The following is a 24,379-nucleotide window of genomic DNA, read 5'->3' on the forward strand; positions in this document are numbered from 1 at the left end:
TTCAAATATCAGTAAACAGAAAAAATAAAATTAATGTTTTTTAATCTTACCATTTAAAATATAATACTCAGGCAAAGAATAGTCCAAAATAGTAATCAATTACCTTTGCTTGCACTTTCTACATGTTCCAGTTCGTCAGGAAACTTCAGGATATCCCGGTATTTTTCCTCACAAATTTCAGCAATAAAATGCAAGAGGGTTGTTTTTTGATCTGCTGACTTAGTATCTCTGATCTGGAATGAAATAACAATATTTTTAATGTATGTTGGGTAAGTAAACAGAGTTTTTTTTTCTTAAATAAGTGAAAGGATAAACTCAATTTATTAAAACTAATTTAATTTTTTTTTTAAATGTTCAGGGCATCTGGATGGCTCAGTTGATTAAACATCTGACTCTTGGCTTTGGCTCAGGTCATGATCTCAGGGTCATGAGATGGAGCCCCATGACAGGCTCTGTGCTCAGTGTGGAGTCTACTTAAGATTCTCTCCCTTTCCCTCTGCCCCTCCCCCTGCTCATGCTCTCTCTCTAGTAAATAATAAATAAAATCATTAACAAAAAAAATTTTTTTTAAGTTAGGGTAGCTTCCAAATGGGGCCTAGAAACAATGCCCTAGATTTTGAAAGGAGCACCATTATTTTAAAACACAGAAGATGACCAAAACCAGCAAAAGTTTTAATTTTAATATATATATTGTAAAATGTCTAAATTATTATGGCAAAATGAACTATTCTCTGAGAACAAAGCATTAATTTAAGTATTAATAATTGCAGTCAAAGTTAATGTGTGCTTATGTTATCAGCATTTGTTCTTTGCTTTATCACTGAAATATATTCTTGGAAGCTGGACATGTTTGTGAGGTTATCTTTATTTGTAGCCATTACTGATGCAAATTAATATAAAAACTACATTTTACCCTCCTTTACTTGTATGGACCATCAAATAAGAAAAACTGGAAAGTTCTTATGCTGATTCATAAATAGAATCTGACGACACAATTGTGATGACAATTTTTTTCTGCTTATGTATGTTATTTACTTTTCAGAGATACTTTTAGAACGGAGATGCTATAGTTAGAATGATAAAAATCTTTTTGAAGTATTAGACAAAAAAATCTATGATGCAAATCTAAGTGTTTTCTTTAATGTAACATTCATACTAGGCTAAGCTGCAGAAGAAATCAAGAATTTACCTACAAACAAAGGATAAGTAAGGAATAAAGCATCAAGTTTTCTGATTCTCTTAGGTGTTTTAATTCTATAATCCTTAGATGATGGGGTTGCCCACTGATATGCATACTAATTTGGGGTTTTTAGCTTTAAGGATTACTCTGTTTAGAATAAATTTTTCCCAGATAGGTTTATGAAAAGGCTGTAGAAGATATTTAGGTAATTAACAGAATATTTAATAGCTACTGTTTTAGTGACAAAGGAAAAAAAAATCACATTTAATCAGTCAGACATATACTGAATCCGTTTTGTACTACAGCTTTTTAACAATTATTTATGTCCCCAGGATATGGAGAACTTAAAAGAAATATAGTCTCTAGGCTCAAAACAAACCACCACAGGAGGCCTGATGTTGACAGTTCAGGTGGTCACAAGGTCACAGTGAATGCTTTTAGAATTTTCAGGATTACTTTATCCCACATAGGTGAAATATTTGAAATTTTGTATTATCTTGCTGATCTTCCTAACACCTTTAAGCACTACAAGGTTAAAATGACACAATTTAAGGACAAGCTACAAGAACAAACCTCAACAACACTTCAAGGGCAATTTATGTTAAGTAAGGTTTGTGCCCTAGAGTAATCAGTGGGAGGTTCATGCTCCTAAACAGAGGTCTATACCTGGGATTATAGTGTTACATGTTTACAAAGTGCAACATTTTCAGAGTATGCTGGATATTACAATTTATAAGAAAATTCACATTTTCTTTTTTTCTCACAAATTACCTGAATTCCTTAATCCTAAAAAAATTAGGTGTGTAGGGAAAATTAAAGGTACATCTTCCTGAAGGAAAGGGAACTGATCTATATTTTATAAACCCTGTAGAAACTATACGGACACACAGACACCATGACCACCACTAATAATAAGAACAACAAAACTCTACCTAACTTTTCAGGACACCAAGTTCTAAAAATATATATATTTTTAAAATATTTTAAATGCACATGGCCAATACTGGAAAGGAAAACACAAAAAGGGAAAAATAGCATTATGCTCATATGTCAGATTTATGGGTGATTTAAAAACCAGCTTTTGGCATGTATACTGATAAATACTTAATTTTCAGAAACTATTTTTTATTTGATAAATATTTATTCAGTCAGGTCCATTAATTTAATTCCTATTAAGAAATTTAGTAGAGGCAATGGTTACATTCCAAGAAGATAAGTGAACCATAACATTTCAGCTAAAGAAATATCTTGGTATCTTCACTGAAATCAGAGTTACAGACAGAGCACGGGTATGCTTTAAAAAAAAAAAAAAACTGAAATATTTCTTTCAAAGCATGGGCAAACATGGACAAGTGCCTCTTTTGTCAAGCTGAAGAATATCTTATTTGGTATGGGAGACAAACTGTTAAATCTGTATTGTAATATTTATTTTTTAAAAAACTCCACACAGAGTCTATTTTAAGGTTTCAAACTGCCAGGGAATAACTGTGACAAATATGTGGTCCTTTTAATTTTTCTCTATATGTATGACTCCTAGACCAATCATTTTAAAATAAATAGATACTATTAAAATACAGGGGGAAATAATTTTTGACCTATTATATTTACTTTGTATTATCATGTCTTCAGCCTCTCTTAACTGCATCTACACCATTCACACATTAGGCACTGTCTCTCTCTCAGGACATATTGTGTTGTTCAGTGTCAACACAGAAGGCAACTAAGAACATTCCCCTTTATCAATTATAAAGGTCAATGGCATTTATCCAATAATTTACTCTTTGAAGTATTCTAGTTGAATACATATATCTCTTGGGGTAATACAAAAGTAGTCTAATCTGAGTATGTGTAAAACCACTTCCAAAGTGTTTGGGTTTATTACGAAATAAAACTGATTTCCATTTGATATCTGGTTAACTTGAAATTTTACATTAACATCAAAGATTCCATTAATACTTGTCCAGATTGCCTAAGTCTCAGTAGTGAGGATACTGTCAACATTTCAAGGTTTGCTTCCATCAGGAGCCAAGTGCCTTTTAGCAACCCTGCCTATGCTTTCCCTGTCTCCCTCTCAACAGCCACAGTTAGGCAGAGGTATTAGATATATATATGACTTCTTTGTAAGATAGAAAAGGATAAAAAAAAACCTACAATCTTATGTCTTGCATATATTTCCACATAATAAAAACACAAACAGCAGTTCCAGAAATTGGAAATATTTGAAAGAGCTAAAAACATTTTATAATATTTGAATAGGCTATTATCAACTAATGATAACAAAAAAATAAGACAGAGCAATTCACTATATTCACTGATAGAGCACCATCATTTAGTAAACCAGAATGACTTTAAATATAACCATCTGACCAAAAAATGTTACACATAAAGATTAATAACTAAATTTATACTAATTGTATCTACCTATTCTTTAATAAATTTCTGAAATGGTAAATGAATATAAAATACTTTTAACAGAACAACACCTATATACACAGCAAATTCTGATAGTTTTATCTTTTTTCTAATAAATATAAATGCTATATTATGGAAGATAATTTTTACATTTGACATTTCTAATACATTCCCAACACTGTACCTGAGGCAGATAGCAAAATATATGAATAACTAATTACCACATAAAATATATATTTTTTCCAAATACTTTCACTCAAGCCTGAAAATCTAGTCTTTGCTCTGTCTTTGAAAATAGGTGGCTGCCAGCACAGCCAGAGAGCCTGAGACAACATTTTAATCATCTACATCAGCCACATTCGATTTTTTTGTGAAGGACCCCTTCTGTAGGTAATTTTCACCTCTGCTGAGATTTAATATTACTTCTTTTGCTCTGTCCTCAGTGGGAACTGAAAATAACTGGTCACTATCCACTGTATAACCACCTCTCACAGAGGCAAAGCTCCCTTCTCATGTGTACTGTTCTTTAAACCGAACAGTTTTTGGAAATTCAACCTCTCCACACACAGATCTTAGTTTTCAAATGTTTAATTTTTTTTTTTAAGATTTTATTTATTTATTTTACAGAGAGAAATCACAAGTAGATAGAGAGGCAGGCAGAGAGAGAGAGAGAGGGAAGCAGGCTCCCTGCCAAGCAGAGAGCCCGACGCGGGGCTCGATCCCAGGACCCTGAGATTATGACCTGAGCCGAAGGCAGCGGCTTAACCCACTGAGCCACCCAGGCGCCCCTCAAATGTTTAATTTTTTTAATGGAGATTTTTATTTGTTTATTTGACAGAGAGAGAGAGCTAGAGAGGGAACACAAGCAGGGGGAGTGGGAGAGGGAGAAGCAGGCCTCCAGCTTGGGCAGGGAGCCTGACGTGGGGCTCAATCCCAGGACCCCAGGATCATGACCTGAGCCAAAGGCAGGTGCTTAACCGACTCAGCCATGCAGGCGCCCCTCAAATGTTTAATTCTGAAAAGATAAGAATCCACTCAAAGTTTCTATTACAAAGTCTTCCTGCATCTACTAGAAAAGCATACAAACTTCTTGGTTTTGCACATACGGCCCTTTGTGAGCTGGCCCTTGCCTACTTTTCTAACATGTTCCCTGATGTTTTCTGATGCATGCCCAACTCTGGTCTGATTACAAATGTATGAACATACCATGTAATGTCATGCCATCATGCTTTTGCATATCTTATTCTCTCTAGACACCCCCTTTTCTTTTGATTTTTCTTCCCTCTTCCCTTTTTACTTCTATCTACCATGTGAATACCTACTCGTATTTCAAGACCACTCAAATACCACCTCCTATCTGAAGACTTTTCTATCTTAGTAATAATGTCTTTTTTTCAGCCCTGTTCCTTCACTATAAACATTTTAGCTCAGTAGGGTTTCTTTTTTTTAAGATTTTATTTATTTGGGAGAGTGAGAGAGACAGAGTGCACAAGTGGTAGGGAGGGGCAGAAGGAGAGAAAGAGGGAGAAGCAGACTCCCAGCTGAGCAGAGAGCTCAATGCAGAGGCTCAATTCCAGGACCTGAGCCAAAGGCAGGCATGTAACCGACTGAGCCAGGCACCACAACACAGTAGTTTTTCTTCTAGGCAATATGGGTTTTTTTTCAAGGGTAGAGGCGCTGTTTTCCTAATATTATTTTTATACATAAATTATTATATTATCCACAATAATATAATAATATTATTATAAAAATATTATTATTTTTTTATCCACCTAGGAGAATGTTAAAACATACTAGGCAGGCAATTTATGTTTCTAAATCAAGATTTTTCTCCATATAAGTTCCCACATGATGGGCTTTAAGAGTAATACTTCTAAATTAAACTCTATTCATATGTGTGCATGTATGTGTATGTGTACATATCCATACATATAAAGAAAGGTTGACTACAAAGCCCAGAAGTTTCCAGTACACCGTATTTATTGAGAGGTAGGTTGGAGTGAATGCCAGAATAAAATTATATTGTGTTGCTCAGGAAATGAAGCAACATATGCTTCTAAGGGGAGGCAGGTTAGGAGTAAAGCAAATATGAATGTAGAAATACATTCAGTGATCCACTGTGGGCAGGGACTGTGCTGAATAATAACAATCAGAGATAAATGATGCGTGGTACCTTCAAAGACTCAGGGAGCTCAGAACTTAGGAAAAAAACACAAAATTATATAGAAAAGAGGTGACATAGGAGAGTAATTTGGTGGCAAATCTCAAAAACTGGTAAAATTAAAATGATATCTAGGATATATGTAAAAAAGGCAAAGAGGGGCACCTGGGTGGCTCAGTGGGTTAAAGCCTCTGCCTTCAGTTCAGGTCATGATTCCAAACCTGCTTCCCCAACCCCTCCCCGTCCCCACCCTCTCTGCCTGCCTCTCTGTCTACTTGTCAAATAAATACTTCTCTTTCTGTCAAATAAATTTTTAAAAATCTTTTAAAAAAAGGCAAAGAAAACAAATTCAAGACATATTGTAAAGATAAACAGGATTAAGTCACTGAAAAAAATATTTGGAATGAAGGAAAGGGAAATATCGAAGTTTTAAATTTTGGTTATTAAAAGAATGGGTGTATCATGTTGGTAACAAAGAAAGTAATGACTCTCTCAAATGAGCTCACTTTAGGAAGAAAGTGAAGCTCATTTTTTAAACATAAATGTGGAATATTTATTTGTATTTATTTATAAATATTTATTTATCTATGTGGAGATAATCTATGAGAAGGTAGAATGGCACTCCATTTTCTCTACTTCATTTTATCCTATAGGATTCAACCCACATATGTTTCTTAAAACTGCATACAACCATGCTATTCTCTTCCTTCAACAAATCCAATGGGTCTTTACAACTTATATACTAGAGTTCAAATTTCTAATCAAAATAGTTACTAAGCACAGACTTCGGAATCAGACAGAAACAGGTTTGAATCTTGATTCTATACTTCACTAGTTGTGTGACCTTGGGCACGTTACTTAAACACTCTAAGCCTCAGGTTTTTCCTCCATAAAATAGGCATTAAATAAGTACTTATGATCACAGAGTTGCAGAATTGAGTAAGATACTGTATTATTATGACCATGATCATTAAACAGATTAAAAGTGATACAAGCCTACTCTAGCTTCTCTTCTTCGCAAAGAGTAAGCTATTACCATAACCTGAAAGTCCCTTAGTGATCTGGCCCCATAACTACCATGATGGTGTCTCTAGCTATTATTACTTACCACTACCCTCAATCATGCTTGCTTCCTAGCTCTCTCAATTCACCAGGCATGTGTCTTACTCAGAGCCACTGCTGGTGTTCTCTGATTGGAAGGTTTCACTTTAATTCATCCACATGGTTAGCTCCTTCCCTTCTTTCCAGATCTATACTTAAGTCACTTTCTAATTCTAAAATTGCAATCCACTCTCCCAACACCTCTTACTTCCTCTCTCTTTTATTTTTTTCATAGACCTGATCTCAAATATACTACTCTATTTATACTTTCTTATCCCTCTCCACTTCAATGCCAGATATTCAATACAAGGATTTGTTGATCTGCTTTGTTCACATTTACATACATCTAGAACAATGACATCTAGGTACTTAATACATATCTGTGGTTTGTATGAATGGGTGAAGATTTCTACCCATTTGCTTCAGTTCTTCATGATGTTAGATGTTCTTCCTTCACCAGGTGGTAGTATCATCATTTAAGGGGAAAAGGAACCAACATTTCTTACCCATCCATCATGTGCTTATAGGCCAGAGACTTTGATAAGTTCTTTACATTCATCATCGTTGTGTTTCTGTGTGTATGTGTATGTATATGTGTGTGTTCAATTTAAATATTTACTGAGACTTGGAAGATAGCAGCAGAATAGGAGGATGATAAAGTCACCTCATCACAATAATACACAACAAGATAACTAGCAAATCACCCTAAATACCTCAGAAATTGACCTGAAGACTGGCAGAACAAACTCTACAACTAAAGGTAGAGAAGAGGCCACTTTGAAGGAGGTAGGAGGTGCAGAGATTCAAGCTCGGGAGAGAAACAGAATATGGCCACTGTGGTGGGGAGGGAGTCATGGTCCTAGAGAAGGGTCAGAGACAGACAGACACAGGGGAGCACATGGTGAAAACAAATTCCCATAGCAACTGTATTGGAAAGTGAGAGGTGCTTAATTTCATGACTTCTGGCAACCAGCAGGACTTAAAGCCTGGAGTTTTAAAGGTCAGTGGGCTTGGCTGGGATAGAGACCAGAGGGCCCTGAGCTGCTTTTGGAGAGAAGGCAGGAAAACAGCTCATGGACCTATGACAGAGAAACAGCAATCTGAAGAGTGCCTGGGATCATGGTGTGGAGGCCATTTGCTTATCTCAGAGTATGTCCCAGAGAGGCAGCATTCATGCAGAGATTACTCCAGGAACAAAGGAATAGGCTGATTGGTGCCATTTTCCTCCCCTGCTCCACAGCGTAAGTTCAGAGCCACTTCTGGAAACCAGAATGGCACCAACACTTGCTACCTAACTTGCTCACACCAAGCCTTGTGCTCCTTAGCCCCCCATTCTGCACTCCAGTGGAACTGCCTTTACTAGTTATGTGGGCCTCAGTCCTAGCTTGGTGGGCCCCCTGCTCCAGAAGACCAATCCAAACACCTGTTCACACAGTGTCTCCTGATTCGAGTTCTATGGACCCTCTGTTTTGCATTGGTGGCTACGGGTTTCATTTCACAGTCAGGACTATACTGGGGTACCTGGGTGGCTCAGGTGGTTAAGTGGCTGCCTTTGGCTCAGGTCATGATCCCAGGTTCTTGGGATTGAGCTGGGCATCGGGCTCCCTGCTCAGCAGGAAGTCTGCTTCCCCCCTCCCTCTGCCCCTCTATCTACTTGTGCACTCGCTCTCTCTCAAATAAATAAAATCTTAAAAAAAAAAATCAGGACTGGGGCGCCCGGATGGCTCAGTCAGTTAAGCATCTGCCTCTGACTCAGGTCATGATCCCAGGGTCCTGGGATCAAGCCCAAAGTTGGGCTGTCTGCTCTGCGGGGAGCCTGTTTTTCCTCTCCCTCTGCCTGCTGCGTCCCTTGTTTGTGCTCTCTCCCCCTGTCAAATACATAAATACATAAAATAAAAATAAAAGGAAATCTTAAAAAAAAAAACAGGACTGTATCTATTTTGTTCAGTAAATGCTTGTTGAATGAATAAAAGTTTGAGAGAAGCCAAAGAGAACTGTGACTGAATTGATGATCAGAGAAAACTTTGGTGACTTTCAAGCACAGATTCAGTATAGTACTGGGGTGCAAAATTAAAAACAATAGATAGCCAGAAAGAGGAAGCATTGTGTAAGGTAATTTATTCAAAATACTGACTGTGGATGATAATTAGATAATAGAGGGGGTAGCATAGGTAGCAGCTGAAAAATGGTGAAGCCAATGACAAAAGGTATTATAAGTATTTGTTACAGATTAGTTCAGCATAATTACACCTGAAGAAATCAGGCAATGCAAGAACTAAGAATTAAAAATGAGTATGTAGAATGGATGGGCATAACTGATTCACTGGTTGTCAAACCATGTTCCCTGAAAAGCATTACTAGCAGCAACTGAGAACTTGTTAGAAATTCAAGTTTTGGCTATCCACCAAATCGACTAAATCAGAAACTCTGAGGATGGTGCCCATCAATCTGGCCAGATATCAATCTGATACTGATATCACATCACACATATTAGAATGGCTAAAATAAAAAACATAGGAAACAACAAGTATTGGTGACGATGTGGAGAAAGGGGAACCCTCTCGCACTGCTGGTGGGAATGCAAAATGGGTCAGCCACTGTGGAAAAAAGCATGGCGGTTCCTCAAAAAAATAAAAAACTCTAACTACTATATGATCCAGGAATTATACTACTGGGTATTTACCCAAAAAATACAAAACCACTAATTCAAAGGAATACATGCACCCCTACGTTTACTGCAGCATTAATTGCAATAGCTAAATTACATAAGTAGCCCAAGTGTACACTGACAGATGAATGGATGAATAAAGGAGATGTGGTATGTACGTGTATGTATACACACACAAAAACAATGCAATATTATTCAGCCCTAGAAAAAAAAATAAAATCTTGCCATTTGCAAGAATATGGATGAATCTAGAGAGTATAATGCAATGTGAAATAAGTCAGAAAAAGACAAATATTATATGATATCATTCATATACAGAATTTAAGAAAGAAAACAATCAAGGGGGAAAAAAAAAGAAAGAAATAAGGAGAAAAATCAAGGGACAGGCTTTGAACTTTAGGCAGTGAACTGATGGTTACCAGAAGGGAGGTGGGTGGGGGAATGGGGAAAATAGGTGATGGGGTTAAAGAGTACACTTATCATTATGAATAAATAAAATAACAAGAAAATAATTAAATGCACATGAATTAAGAGTAAAAGATTAAATGCGAAAATAAGTAGGAAGAGAAGTGAGACAGGCAAGGCATCTTCAGAGATAGGCTGGTTTGCCAGGCTCCCCTACCTGTGATCCCTGGGTCACTAACAGCTTGGACTTCAGTCCAATAGCCCAGGACCATCTCTGATGGCACCCCTCTCACCTGGACCAAGGACATATAGATGAAATCCTGGAGGTCCTGTCCTCCAGAGTATCCTTTTATCTATACAGGACTGTTTTCTTTGACACACAGATCAAAAAGAAGGAAGACCAGCAAGACATTAGTTCTTTTCTTAGGTGAAATGGCTGACATTTCAGGAAACCAAAATTCTAAATGGGACCAAAGGGGGCTTCAATTCATTCTCCTTCTCTATAGGCAGGGTAAGTAATACATGAGGACCCCATTAGAGTGGGTGTATGCTCAGAGGTTCAGCGGAGGTCCCTGTCCAAAAACCTCTTTCAATCCTACTTGATCGTGCTTGAAAATCCATTCCATTATTAGAGCTTTATTACTTTGGCATAGGCCAAATGTGGGTTTTGTCTTCTGTATAAAGGTAGAAATCACATACAAAAATCATATCTGCTACCTCTGTTTAAATGGAATTAAGTGGTTCTTTCCTGAGAAGAGGCTTGGATGGAGAGAAGACTAGAACATCACAGGCAGTAGACCCTAAGGCTGGGAGCGGGAATATGGGAAGGTGTAAGAGAGAAAGGATGTAGGAGGTTGAGCTGGTAAAGACTTTCCACCTGGACAGTCAGGTATGGCCTCCAAAGTACCAAGAAAAGTTACATGTTTAAAAACCCTGACCGAAAAGAAAAGAAAAAAAAAAGACCATGCACAATGATTCCATTTTTATTTAGCAAATGCAAACTGATCTATAGTGACAAACATCAGATCAGTTGTTGCTTGGGAAGGGTTGAGGGCAGGTAAGAGGGAATCACAAGGGTCATGGGGGAAATTTGGGCGGTGGTCAATATCTTGATTATGATTACTGTTTCAGCAGTGTACATATAGCCAAAACTTATCAAATCACTAAATATGTACACTTTACTGGATCTCAGTTATACCTCAGTAATATATATACATATGGAAAAGAGTGGGGGGAAAAGAATTACATTGAGTACAGTGTGCCTGACAAATAATGCAAATAATCCACCTCACACACCTCTGGTAAATTCTGACAGAAGGAAGTGTTTTCAAGGAGCACACATCACTTCTCTGAGAACTGGGTATTCTCTCTACATTGATAGAGAAGAACTAGATAATCACAAGGCCCTATCCTAATATCATGGTCTAGATTTTTAGATTGTAAGGGCCCAATACATTCACTGATAGAAAGCCATTTTTGAACCCTAAAAGATTTGATACAAATACAAGGTAGGAATTATTAAATAACTAGCAAATATAGAGATGTTGGATAAAAATAGTGGATTAAATATGTGCAACTAATTTCACAGTATCTCAATGCCACAAGGTATTTTTATTCAGAGCAAAGTCTCCAATGGGAGCTCCTGGAAAGAAAAATAATATAACTTCAGAAATGAAAAACTTAATAGAAGGATTAGAAGACAGAATGAGGAAATTTCTCAGAAAGAGTAGTAAGACAGAGATAGAAAGTAGGAAAAAACAGATGAGGAATAAAACTGAATTAGTTGAATCACATGAGTTTTAGAAAGATAACAAAGGACATAAATTAACTCAAGGAAACACTCTAGATCAAAAGTCATGAGTTTTCACACTGAAAGGGTCACTTAGTGGCCAGCATAACAGGTATGTCATTGTAAAATTTCATAACACTGAGGACAATGAAATCCTACAAGGTCACATGAGAAGGCGGCTTTGGCCTCAAAAGCAGCCACTGGAAGCAAGAAAACAATGGCACTAAGACTACCAAACTTCTGAGACAATCAGAAAGTAAGGTTTCAAAAAATTTCCCTCTTATGACATTTCTAGAAAATAAATGTCATCAAAAAGAGGGAAGAAAGCAGGAAATGAGAAGACACAGGATCCAGAAACAAATGATCCAACACAAAAAAGAGGCAAATCAATTCCTAGGACAATAGGAAAGGAAGGTTGAAGGATGACAGCTGTGTTTTCTTTCATATCCTTGGGAAAGAATGCTCCAAGAGACTTTCCCAAGAATAAATTGAGAAGACCTAGATAATGGTCAGAATTTAAGATTAATTAGTGGTAAGATCTCAGAAAACTGTGTATATGAAAAAAAAAGATAAAAAATATATTGCAAAGGTAAAGCAATCATAGTTGACTACATAGTTTACCTGCCAGTGGCATTTACACTGTCATAATAACAAGTGTACTAATTATTGATCTACCAAAAATCATTTGGGGTACCTGGAACCAAGTGCCGCATCAGGCTCCCTGCTCAGCAGGAAGCCTGCTTTTCCCTCTCCCACTCCCCCTGCTTGTATTCCGTCTCTCACTCTCTTTCTGTCAAACAAATAAATAAATAAAATATTTTTTTGAAAAATTACCCTATAACTACACTGGGAACAAGTGGGCCTATGAAGTGTGCATACATGTAAAAGAGGCGAGTAGAGAAAAGGAAGCTGAATCTTTATCTCCCATTGTGGAAATTTAACAGACAATGCCTGTACTGAAAATCTGGAAGTAGGAACACAAACATGTTATTTATTGATAGGTAAAATAATTAGTTAACAAACATAAAATGATTCTTCTAGGGAAGTGGAAATAGTCTTGGGAGTGGGAGGAGAGAGGTTGAGGACTATATTTCATCTAAATGAACCATGTAAAACTAGTTGACTTTTAAAATTATGTGCCTGTATGACTTTGATACAATTTTAAAAATAACAAAAAAAAATACTGTCATAAAAAAATGGAAAAAAATAATTCTGATATCACCTCCAGGTGATTCTGATGGATGCTCAAGTTTAAGAGCCACTACACTTCTCTGAAAGGATTTGCCGGGCAAGAAGGTGGTTGGCAACTGACCACAGCTTGTGTGGGCCCTCTTATAATTACTTTTACATATAACAAGCTGAAGGGTCAACATGACTTCTAAGCTTAGTATCTATTTGCAACTTGAGAGGAACTGCCTAGAAATTTGTGGCATCTGAAGGACAGAATGTCTCTGAATGTTCTTAATTAAGTTAGATGAAAAGAGAGACTGATGTGTATCATAATTTACCACCTACTTACCCAAGAGTAGATGACCTACATGGTATGCTCAATGCTGTCCCAATTCTAGATACATTATTCATAAGTCTTCTAAACTGTCCCTTATACTTTAACAAAAACTATATTGAAAATATACTTACTCGGAGTACAAGATGCCAGAGCATTAGGAGACCTTAATATCATCTGGTCCTAGGAATTCAGCTAGATAGCTATCAAATTCTGAACACCTGTAAACTCAACAGGTGATCTAAGAAACAAATAGTTGTAAGTCTACAAATAGAAAAGCGACCACTTTCTGCAAGAATGACAAGATGGAAAAATTTGCCTCAAAAAAGAAAATAAGAGGCAGTAGTGACTATCAGGGACCTAATCAGTATGGACATAAGATTTCAAAACTGGAGTTCACAATAATAATTATAAAGACACTAGAGAATCCATTTCTGGAGGGGAAAAAAAGAATGAAAATCTAGTCAAGTGAAAATCACAAAGGATATTAATGAGATATAATAAAAAACAGAGGCTCTAACTGCTAAGATAAATAAGGAAGAAGACGAATTAATGACATAGAAGGCCAAATGATGAAGAATAAAGATTTTGATAAAAAAAGAGAGATAAACAACTACTGAATCACAAGAGGAAAATCTGAGAGAGAGGTGATAAGATAAAGTGAAACATTATTAGAATAACTGGGATCCCAGAAGAAGAGGAAAGAGAGAGACAGGCAAAAGGTACGCTGAAGCAACTTATAGTAGAGAACTTCCCTAATCTGGGGAAGGAAACATGCATCAAAATTCTGGAGGCACAGAGAACACCCCTCAAAATCAATAAAAATAGTCAATACCCCGACATATAATGTGAAACTGACACATATCAGAGACAAAGAGAAAATCCTAGAAGCAGCTCAGGACAAAAGGTCTGTAATCCACAAGGATAGTAACATTTGATTGGCAGCACATTTATTCATAAAGACCTGGCAGGACAGAAAGGACTGCCATGATTTTCAGGGTGCGAAATGAGAAAAATAAACAGACAAGAATACTTTATCCAGTTAGGACGTTATTCAAAATAGGAGTGATAAAAAGCTTCTAGGAAAAACAGAAATTTAAAAGAACCTGTGATCACCAAACCCACCCTGCAAGAAATGTTAAAATGGATCCTTTAAGCAAAGAGAAAGCCCCAAAGTAACATAGATCAGAAAGGAACAGAGACCATATACAGTAACAGTCACTTTATAGGCAATACAATGGCACTAAACTCATCTCTTTCGATAGTTACTCTGAATGGTAATGGGCTAAATACCCCAGTCAAGAGACACAGGATGACAGATTGCATAAAAAAGCAAGACCTATCAATATCCTGCTGTCTAAAAGAGACTCATTTTACACCCAAAGACACCTCCAGATTTAAGTTAAATTTATACTTAAATTTAAAGCCAGGTGGTGGAAAACAACTTATCATACTAATGGACATCAGACAAATTAGACTATTAAGAGATGAGGAAGGACACTATATCATAACTAAAAGCTCTATCCAGCAAGATGATATAATAATTATAAAATTTATGCCCCTAACATGGGAATAGCCAATTATATAAGCCAATTTAACAAAGTCAAAGAAACACATTGATAATAATACAATAATAGTAGGAGACTTTAAGATGAGCCATACTGCAATTGACACATCATCTAAACAGAAAATCAGCAAGGAAACCAGAACAGTAGAACAGATCTAGGAAACTAGGAGCTGGTTCTTTGAAAGAATTAATAAGATTAATAAACCTGTGGCCAGGCTTATCAAAAAGAAAAGAAAAAGGACCCATACAAATAAAATCATAAATGAAAGAAGAGAGATCACAACCAACACCAACAAAACACAATCATAAGAACATATTACAAGGAAATATATGACAACAAATTCAGCAACCTGGAAGAAATGGATGCATTCCTAGAGATGTATAAACTACCAAAACTGAACCAGGAAGAAACAGAAAATCTGAACAGACACATAACTGGCAAGGACTCTGAAGCAATAATCAAAAATCTCCCCAAAAGCAAGAGCCCAGGGCCAGATGGCTTCCCAGGGGAATTCTACAAAACATTAAAGAAGAATTAAGACCAATTCTTCTGAATCTGTTTAAAACAACAGAAATGGAAGGAAAACTTCCAGGCTCTTTCTATGAGACCAGTATTACATTGACCAACCCCGCCCAAGAAAAGACCATGGCAAAAAGGAGAATTTACAGACCAGTATCTCTAATGAATATGGATGTAAAAATTCTCACCAAAATACTAGCCAACAGGATCCAACAGTACATTAAAAGGATTATTCAGCACAGGAATTGGGATTTCTTCCTGGACTGCAAGGATGGTTCAACAACCACAGTTCAATCAAATTGATAGACTACATTAATAAAAGAAAGGACAAGAACCACATGATCCTGTCAATACATGCAAAAAAAATGACAAAATAAAATATCCTTTCTTTTTTTTAATTTAAAGATTTTTATTGATTTAACAGAGAGAGACACAGTGAGAGAGGGAACACAAGCAGGGGCAGTGGGAAAGGGAGAAGCAGGTTTCCCACTGAGCAGGGAGACCAATGAGGGGCTTGATCCCAGGACCCTGGGATCATGACCCGAGTTGAAGGCAGACACTTAACTACTGAGCCACCCAGGTGCCCTACAGCATCCTTTCTTGATTAAAATCATCACAGTGTAGGGTAGATGGAACATACCTCAATATGATAAAAATCATCTATGAAAAGGCCACAATGAATATCATTCTCAATGGGGAAAAACTGAGAGCACGTCCCCAAAGATAGGAGCGTGTCAGGGATGTCCACTATCACCACTGCTGTTCAGCACAGTAGTAGAAGTCTAGCCTCAGCAATCAGACAACAAAAAGAAATAAAAGGCATCCAAATAAGGAAAGAAGTCGAACACTCACTTTTTGCAGATGACATGATACTCTACGTAGAAAACCCAAAAAGACTCCAACCCAAAGTTCCTAGAAGTTATATAGGAATCCAGCAAAGTGGAAGGATATAAAATCAATGTGCAGAATTCCACTTTTACAGAACCAGAAAAGACCCCCGAGTAGCCAAAGGAACATTCAAAAAGAAAACCAAAACTGGTGGCGTAACAATCTGGACTTCAAGCTACATTACAAAGCTGTAATCATCAAAACCGTAAGATACTAGCACAAAAACAGATACATAGATCAAGGGAACAAACTAGGAAACCCAGAAATGGTCTCTTAACTCTATGATCAATTAATCTTCAACAAAGCAGGAAAAAAATATCCAATAGACAAAAGACAGTCTCTTCAACAAATGGTGTTGGGGAAATTGGACCGCCACATTCAGAATGAAACTGGACCTTTTCCTTACACCACACACAAAAATAGACTCAAAATGGTTTTGAAAGACCTCAATGTGAGACAGGAATCATCAGCAACCTCTTCAACCTCAGCTGCAGCAACTTCTTGCTAGACATGTTTCCAAAGGCAAGGGAAACAAAGGCAAAAATGAGCTATTGTGACTTCATCAAGATAAAACTTTTGCACAGCAAAGGAAACAGTCAACAAAAGCAAAAGACAACCAAGAGAATGGGAGAAGATATTTGCAAATGACATATCAGAGAAAGGGCAAGTATCTAAAATCTATAAAGAACTTATCAAATTCAACATCCAAAAAATAAATAATCCAATCAAGAAATGGACAGAAGATATGAACAGACATTTCTCCAAAGAAGACATACAAATGGCCAACAGATACATGAAAAAATGCTCAACATCACCTGACATCAGGGAAATACAAATCAAAACCACAATGAGATACCATCTCACGCTAGTCAGAATGGCTAAAATTAACCAGTCAGGAAAAAACAGTTGTTGGCGAGGATGGGGAGAACAGGGAACACTTCTACACTCTCTGTGGGAATGCAAGCTGGTGCAGCCACTCTGGAAAACAGTACTGAGGTTCCTCAAAAAGTTGAAAATAGAGCTACAATCCGGAAATTGCACTACTGAGTATTTACCCCAAAGATACAAATGTAGTGATCAAAAAGAGCACTTGCACCCCAAATGTTTATAGTAGCAATGTACACAATAGCCAAACTATTGAGATGAGCCCAGATGACCACCAATAGATGAAAGGATAAAGAAGATGTGGTGTGAATACACATACACACAATACACAAGGATATTACACAGCCATCAAAAATAAGAAATCTTGCCATTTGCAACAACATGGTTGGAATTGGAGGCTATTATGCTAGAACAACTAAGTCAATCAGAGAAAGACAACTATACAATCTCACTCATGTGGAATTTAAGAAACAAAACAGAGAATCATAGGGGAAGAGAGGAAAAAATAAAACAAGATAAACTGTAAGAGACTCTTAATCAGAGGAATCAAAATGAGGGTTGTTGGAGGGGAGGGAGGACGGTGGGATGGGGCAACTAGGTTAAGAATGCTAAGGAGGGCATGTGATGTAATGACCACTGCGTATTATATAAAACTGAGGAATCACAGACCTATACCTCTGAAACCATAATATAAGTTAATCAATAGAATTTAAATTAAAAAGTTTAAAAAAAGAAAATATACTTTCATGGTACTACAGACTGTCTTACCTACTATGTATTATCATAATGATGGGCTAGATAATCAAGGAGCTCATTCATGCCTTCTAAGTAAAATACAAGCTGTAAACTCAGTTCTTACTGGAAAATCTGAGTTGTTGCTTAATATTTACTCAAGAATTTTGTAGTAGAATATTAGATTTTAGTTCCAGATATCAGGCTTCAATAATTTCTATAAAAGTCTTGCATTTCAAATATATTTCACTGGTCCTAACTTCTGGGCCATTATGTACTGATTCTAAGTATACAAACACCTTGACTTACATGCCAAACAGATTTTATTCATATGAACCTGCAGAGATCAAGCTTCAGTGGATGAATGCAAAGAAAAAGAGGGCAGAAAGAAGAAGCATCTTCCCTATCCATAACAGAGGTACATTCTGATATTATGTTTCCTGTGTAAGCAATCCCATTTGGGGTTTAAAGGCCAAGAGTAATAATGTGTTCCTGCATTATCACACATCATATAGGAATAAAGCTTTGAACCTATGCCCTTACCTAAGAAATCTCACACTCAACTTACAAAGTGGCAGAGAGAATTATCAGACTGTGTAATGGAGCAAATATCCAGCCAGCTGCAGGAGAATGCTCTCTTCTAGAAAGGAGCAAGAATGTGCAAGAGAACAGTAGGTTTTTTTTGCATGAACTACTGTGGAATGAATATTTACCAGAAATTACACTGAATTTCATATAAGGAATGCAAGAAATGAAGTGGTCAAACACACATTTAAATGGTCAGGCACATTTAAGCCAGTCTATCTTTAAAGTACATTAAAACTTTAATGTGAGAAAAGTCTGGTCTGTAAATAGTATCTTAAGGAAGACTTTCAGATCCCTTCTTTCCCCGCCTGATATTTATAAAAATGGCCACATTTTAATATTTTCAAATATTTATTTATATTTATATTGTTTATTTATTTACTCATTTATATTTATATTTATTTTTTATTTATATTTTCAGCAAACTTACCAAGAGGCCATGTATTAGGAAAAATCAGAACTGCCCAATAATTCTTATCAAGGAACGAGTTTTGACAGAGAGTAACATAACATATAAACATTTACATTCGATGGTGCTTGGAAAGAAAGGAGATCATAAGATGCAGTAAAGAAATATGATTGAGTCATTAGAATAAACCCATCTAAATTACCAAGATGATCAGAAAATTCAACTACATTTCTTTTAGTGAAAATCTGCCCTAATCATGTTTCTTTTTTTCCCTATTATGTTTCTATATTCATAGAACAGTTAATATTTAATCATGAATGCTCCAGTGCATAGATCAAAACAACTACTACCACTTGCCAGTCTTCATACTGCACATGAATTCTAATGTTACTCTCCTTTATTTAAACAAAATTAAGTTCTGTGCTCTCTGCCAAGCATTGTTTACAAATTATTGCTTTCTTTAACACCACCACACACTGCAATAACACTGAGAAAGAGAATGTATTTTTAAGGACTGCAATTACCATAAAGACTTTAGCTCTGTAACTATGACAGACAGGTTTAATACATGCTTTCCTGGTTTTATTTCTAAATTTGTCACCAAATGCTTTTCTGGGTGCTACATGATCAGAGCTGACACTACCTCAGCCAAACGTAATTTATGATGGAAAGATGTCTTAATTCTTTATGTAGGCCTGATCATCCCTTTTTTACACTCTTGATTTTGGTATTATAATGGTATTTCTAACAAGAAAGGAACAGATGATAACAACTGGGTAAAAGTCAAGCAATTTAAGAGTTTTACAAATGTTAGCTTAATTTATGGCAGCAATCTGTGAAAGGAGAGCTTAAACTGGAAACCATGACAACATTAAATGGCAAAAGGATTCATTTCGATTGCTACCTTCGGACCCAGCAGAGAATCTGACATTAGTTTTCCAAAGAGGACAAATTTTGCTTTCCTAGTCTTTCTGCTCCATCTCTCAACATTTTCCCTTGTAGTCCCACTTATTCAAGAAGAATGTCCTGCACATGCATTTGCATTAGCTAGGAACAGTGTAAATTAAAATATACATATTCATACTTATTTTAGGAAAGGCCAGAAAGAACTAATGAATTATGTCTATACTTTAAAATGAAAGTTAGTCTGGTACTTTCAAGGGTTGTTAATAAACCCATCTACAGAAAGATTACCAAAAAGAAATTCTTCTGAGAATACTTTTAACAAAATTCAAACTATTTAAAATTGGTATAGGAATAGTTTACAAGCACAAATATCTCTAAGGTGTTAGATGTTTTCTTCTCAGTAATGGTTCAAGCACTTAAACTGAACTTTTATTTATTGTCATGAGTATTTTACTTAACAATAACTGTTCCTTATGTATGAGGTTTGAGAGTAGGTTATTTTTTTTTTTCTGTGCACAGCTTTAAGGATTACCATCACTACCCAAAGGGTGTATATAATTAATTTTACTATGTATATACTTGGTAAATAAATGGCATTTGGAGGTTCAACATTAGTGGCTTTAGCTACTTAAGAATAACTCTGAAGATATGTAATAGTGCTAAAGCATAATTAGAATCCAGCATTGAGGAGCAGCTATTTAGGGTAAGTTACAGAATTATGCTGATATTTGTAATTATAGCCATTCATTATTTTCACCACTATACACTATTCTACGATATAAGTACAACTAATTTTAATTTTAATTTTAATGACATTTTCCCATTGAACATTTCCATTATCTGATTTCCATTTCTTTGGGGGAGGGGTCATTATTACTGATGTTATTATAGATAATGTTGTTGTGAACATTCTTTTACTACAGCAAAATATGCATTAAATAAATTTTGCCATTTTAACAATTTTTAAGTGTACAGTGAGGTGGTATTAAGTACTTTCACACTGCTGTGCAATAATCACCACTGTCCATCTCCAGAACTTTTTAATCATATCATACTCTATACCTATTAAACAATAACTCTCTACTTCCTTCTACCCACTAGCCCCAAACCCTGACAACCACTGGTCTATGTCTGTATGAATTTGACTATTCCAGGTACCTCATATAAGTGGGATCACACAATGTCTGTCCTTTTGTGTCCGACTTGGTTCACTTTGCATAACATCTTTAAGATGCATCCATGTTGGGATGTCTGGGTGGCTCAGTTAAACGACTGGCTTTGGCTCACGTCATGATCCCAAGGTCCTGGGATCAAGACCGACATTGGCTCCCTTCTTAGCAGGGGTGTCTGCTTCTTGCTCTCCTTCTCCCTGCTCATGCTCTCTCCCAAATAAATAACTATTTAAAAAAAAAAAGATTCATCCATGTTGAAGAATTGCCAGAACTTCCTTCTTTTCAAAGGCTAAATAATATTTCATTGTATGTATGCACTACATTTTGTTTATTCATTCATCTGTCAATAGACACTTAGGCTGCTCCCACTTTTGGTTATTGTGAATAATGATACTTTGAATATTGGTGTACAAATATGTAACCACTATACGAATTTACATAATGCCCTGTTTATCATTTGACATTTGCACCAGTAATTCACAAGAATTTCAATCTCTCCATATCCTCACTAACCTTTTATTTTTTACATAGTAGCCATCCTAACGGATATGAAGTGGTATCTTACTGTAGTTTTGATTCGCATTTCCCTAATGATTAGTGATGTTGAGCAAATTTTCATGTGCTTACTATCCATCTTCTTTAAAGGGACAGCTATTAAAGTCCTTTGGCCATTTTTGAATTAGTTGATTGCGTTTGTAATTGTTATTACTGAGTTGTAAGAGTTCGTTATATATTCTGGACATTAATCCCTTATCAGATATGTGACTGACAAATATTTTTACCAATTTTGTGGTTTGCTTTTTTAATCTGTGAGATATCCTTTGATACTATCATCATTCTTGTACATGTCCTCAGAGTCCTTATGTAAGAGTTTATCTAGAAAATATTCTAGATAGCATTTCTGTGTATTGTACCTTTTACCATTTTGAGATAGTACCAAATTGTTTTCTGAAATAGAGGAACCAAGTTACATTCTCACCAGCAGTTCCCTTTGACATATATTCTTATTTATACTTGATATTATCATTATTTTAAATTTTTGTCAACATAAGTATGAAATGATATCTCACTGTTAGTTTAATTGTAGGTATGAATATAAAATGGTACAGACACTTTGAAAAACATGATCTTTTCAAATTAAACCAATAATTTACATATGACTCAGAATTCCCACTCTTAGGTATTTACCCAAGATAAATGAAATTCGTCTCATATGTAAATACTAATAGCATTATTTCTAACAGCTAAAAAGCAGAATCGACCCAAATATGCACCAACTGATGAAAGGTAACTAATGACAATGGAATATTATTCAGCAATAAAAATGAACTACTGATATACACCGTAACACTATGTTAATTGAAAGTCACACCAAACATAAAGTAAAACAAAAGACTACATTTACTGGATGATTCCATTCATATGAAATTCTAGAGGAAGGCAATACTACAGTGACACAAAGCAAATCCACAGTTGTCTGGAGCTGGGAGTGGGGACTGACTGCAAAGGGGCATGAGGATACAGGTTGATGGGATTGTTCTATATATTGATTGTGATGGATGTTACATAACTGTATACAAGTAACAAAATTCGTCAAAATATATACCTAAAAATGAGTAAATATGATTCTAGGTCAATTAAGCTTTGGTAAAATTACTTTTAAAAGTTACAGGTTAAGTTCAAATCTCAAGGTTGTGTGTCTTTTTACTTCTTAAAATAATAATAAAACAAACAAAAGTCCTACAAAAATGGCTTTAGAAGTTGACTAATAACTTGGATTTTGTCCTATACTTCACTGAAGCTGAAATTTGGAAATATAAAGGTGTCTGAACTGACCAGGCTATGATTGATAAAAGACCATTGGAATCATGCATCTATATGTCTCCCTAAATCTTTTAATAGCTTACAATGCTTTTCAGCATCTCTCAGAACAAGTTTCCAAGTAAAATATTCTGTTTTAATTAAATATCTAGCTATTTGCTTAAATTTTCACACTGAACTCCTTTTTCTCAACAGTTAGCTCCTGAATAGCTTATGTGTCCTCAATACTGGGTTGCTTCAATTCTAAAGTGATCTCTCACACTGAGCATTTAATAGTAACTTTCTTTAGACTTATTTAATTTACCTGGACAATCTCATGGCATCCTCTTGCTGAAAGAAATATTATCTGATATTTTTGCCAAATTAGTGAGTCAGGAAGGGTATAGACATATATAACAGTCATAGAATTGTACCGTTATAGTGCTGTTTATAAATAGGTACTGATTAACTTTGTCCAAAAAATTTAAAATAGTAACACTTAATTGTACAAAGTAGGTAGGAAGCAGTTTTTAAAACTCTCTTACTGTGGCATAAATGGGGAAAAGACTATTCTGATAACGCAGATTTTAAAAAAGTGAATGGCAAGGCTTTGCATTTCTCCCTATGACATAAGTCAGGGAAAACAGAATCTAAGCAATTGTTTGAGGGAGAGAAGTAAAGTACATGTAACTGGGGCTGGTATTGTGTTTTTCCTTTCTAAAGAAGACAACTATATAAAATAGGTTATTATTGAATGCAGTACTTTCCTGTAGCCAACCTGTACTTACAGCAACAAAGAATATGTCTCACGTACAATATCTCCCCCGACAACTCCCACCCTATCTCACTTCCTCCTACTTTCCTGTCTATTGTTTTTGTATAATATTCCGTATCTCCCAACTAGCTCTGGAGGCCCTCAAGGACTAGAGATATATGTTTTTTTTTTTTCTTTATCACTGCAAAGCATGTGGCACAGGGTTTGATAGAAAATAAGAGCTCAAATAATGTGGCAAATCTGCTGCCCAATTACTAGCTAAAAAATATATGTATATAAATAGTTCTTAGATTGCCTAAAATTATTACAGAGGTAACTGGATGTTCAGTTTTATTTGAATATGAAGTACTACATATAAATCCTTTCCATGGTCATTGGCCCTCCTTCTTAAAGTTATACCATGCCTACACTACTATGGCTTTGTTTGATAGGAAAATCAGTTTATAAAATGATCAGTCACATTCTGTCACAGTGGTCACATTTTTTGAACAACAGTGTCATATAGGGTTAAATCCCCTTCAAACAGCTTTTACAGATAAAAAGGAATTTGTTTTAAAACCTATTAATTATATTCACTAAATGCCAGTCATGTTGTCAACTTTCTCCCACTGTGAGAATTACAAAATCAGTCATAAGATTAAACTCAGAAAATGACTACAGAAATTCACAGAATACTAAGCCAGCTGGGTTAATTTAAATTCCCTATGGTAACAGACTTTGTGGTCAATCAAGACCTACGGCTATACAGCTAGTCCCATAAACCATTATTTTTTTGGTCTGCTCAGTTCTGAAATTGTTTATTGCAACTCCTGATATATGGAGGAATCACCAAGAACCACCACCACCACCACCACCAACAACAACAACAAAGACAAAAAAACAAACAAAGAAAGCTTTTTTTTTTTTTTTTTTTTTTTTTT

The 24,379-nt window shown here is 35.8% G+C and overlaps 1 protein-coding gene across 1 annotated transcript in view; it reads right to left on the reverse strand.

Moving 5' to 3' along the window:
- The window catches only part of DIAPH2 (diaphanous related formin 2), a 987,699-nt gene that overhangs the window by 447,800 nt on the left and 515,520 nt on the right, over positions 1–24,379 (reverse strand). Inside the window, exon 23 of the mRNA XM_059385748.1 lies at positions 104–233. Within this exon, the coding sequence (XP_059241731.1) occupies positions 104–233 (130 nt within the window). The remainder of the gene's footprint in view (positions 1–103; positions 234–24,379) is intronic.

Source organism: Mustela nigripes, chromosome X (genome assembly GCF_022355385.1).
Source record: "Mustela nigripes isolate SB6536 chromosome X, MUSNIG.SB6536, whole genome shotgun sequence".
Taxonomy (NCBI): domain Eukaryota; kingdom Metazoa; phylum Chordata; class Mammalia; order Carnivora; family Mustelidae; genus Mustela; species Mustela nigripes.